General features: G+C 40.5%; 1 protein-coding gene across 1 annotated transcript; it reads left to right on the forward strand.

The window, feature by feature from the left end:
• Positions 1–706: 706 nt before the first annotated feature.
• LOC111692621 (histone-lysine N-methyltransferase SETMAR-like) lies at positions 707–1,114 on the forward strand. The gene has a single exon (XM_023456683.1). The coding sequence runs from the start codon at positions 707–709 to the stop codon at positions 1,112–1,114; it is 408 nt and encodes a 135-aa protein (XP_023312451.1).
• Positions 1,115–2,096: the final 982 nt, after the last annotated feature.

A 2,096-nucleotide genomic window follows, 5' to 3' on the forward strand; every position in this document is an offset into this window, starting at 1 on the left:
AAGGATTGATGCTTTGTTGCTGCCAGAGACAATATGGATGTATAACTGGAGTTTCGTGCGGATGTACGGGGTGGTTGGCGGATGAGGTACCTCGCGCGAATCGTACACTCACCAAGGGTCAACATTAGACAGGATACTTCAAAAATTTGTTTACACCAGGTGAAAGATATCAATGTTGCCATGAAATTTTATTAAAATAAGTTTTCTCTATCTCTTAAAATAAAAAAGTTAGGCGACCCTAAAATTTCGGTACTTTTCCGGTTTTTTATGATTACTCACAAAGTTGACCATGGATCTCAAATTTGTTTTTACGAGCATAAAGGCCTCAAAAAATGCAACAAAAAACATACAAAGATTTTTGACGTGCGTCGTACATTAAGCAAGTTTCATAAGAGTGGCTCTCTTATACGAGGGCGGGTCAATAAGTCCGTGACTTTTTGAATTTCCCGCCTCTTAATTGAAATGGCAACATTGCTCCTGTCAACAGGCAACTGTCAGTTGACTCCTGTCTAAATTTGAACGAGCTGCGTCATTTAGTTTGTGTTTGGCAGCCGTTGATAGCAGACTACCGCGCGTTTTGAGAAGAAAATGGAAAAAAGTGAATTTCGTGTGCTCATTAAGCATTATTTTTTGCGGAAAAAAAACCATAACTCAAACCAAGGCTAAGCTTGATAAATATTATGGGGACTCTTCACCATCCATTTCCATGGTAAAGAAGTGGTTTACTGAATTTCGATGTGGCCGTACAAGCACGGAAGATGCCGAACGTTCTGGACGCCCAGTTGAGGTCTATACATCCGAAACAATTGAAAAAATTCACGATATGGTTTTAGCCGATCGAAGATTGAAAGTGAGAGAGACTGTGGAAGCCATAGGCATCTCACATGGCTCAGTGGTTTCAATTTTGAATGATCACTTGGATATGAGAAAGCTTTCCGCAAGATGGGTGCCGCATTTGCTCACAATCGACCACAAACGCAACCGTGTGACAATTTCGCAGGAATGTTTGGCGTTCAACTGCAATATGGACGAGTTTTTGCGCCGTTTCATAACCGTGGACGAAACGTGGATCCACCACAACACACCGGAGACCAAACAGCAGTCAAAACAGTAGGTTTTTCGGGGTGAATCGGCGCCAAAGAAGGCAAAGGTGGGTTTGTCAGCCAATAAAGTCATGGCGACCGTTTTTTGGGATGCACGCGGTATAATCCACATTGACTACCTTCAAAAGGAGAAAACGATCAATGGCGAATATTATACCAACTTATTGGGTCGATTCAATGAGGAATTGAAAAAAAAACGACCGCATTTGGCCAAGAAGAAAGTTCTTTTCCACCAGGACAATACAAGGGTGCACACATGTGCAGTTTCCATGGCACAAATCCATGAATTGGGCTACGAATTGCTCCCTCATCCGCCCTATTCTCCAGATTTAGCCCCGAGTGACTATTTCTTGTTCCCAAACTTGAAGAAATGGCTCGGCGGAAAGAGATTTGACTCCAACGACGAAATCATCTCACAAACAAATGCCTATTTTGATGACCTCGACAAATCATATTTTTCGGAAGGGATAAAAAAATTGGAGAAACGTTGGACTAAGTGTATAGAACTCAAAGGAGACTATGTTGAAAAATAAAATAACTTTTTATATAAAAACCTGTGTTTCATTCAAAAAGTCACGGACTTATTGACCCGCCCTCGTAGTAAAGAGCAAAATAATTAGGAATCTGTATATTCCAAATTATTTTGTGATGCTATTTCAATGTATTTTACCCAAAACAAAGTAAATATCTTTTATAATTTTTCCAAACTCTCAAAATAGGAATTTACCTTGAACAAGGGCACTAAATTTCTTCAATCCGTGGTACGAGGAAACAGACCGTAGAGAGCAGTTTTTAATAGGTCGCTGTCAACGATTTGATAAATTAGCGACCTTAACAGGTTGAGGGTGAGCCCTTCACACTTAAAATATGGGGTCCCATGTGGCCCCAAAGCCCATAGGCGCTTAATTACTATTTTTAAATGGTACAGGCGTTCGTTAACGGGAAAAAATTAAAACACTTGTGTAAAATCACGAGCAACACGGTGTCATCGAC

The sequence above is a fragment of the Anoplophora glabripennis genome, unplaced genomic scaffold (genome assembly GCF_000390285.2).
Source record: "Anoplophora glabripennis isolate ALB-LARVAE unplaced genomic scaffold, Agla_2.0 scaffold2261, whole genome shotgun sequence".
Lineage (NCBI taxonomy): Eukaryota > Metazoa > Arthropoda > Insecta > Coleoptera > Cerambycidae > Anoplophora > Anoplophora glabripennis.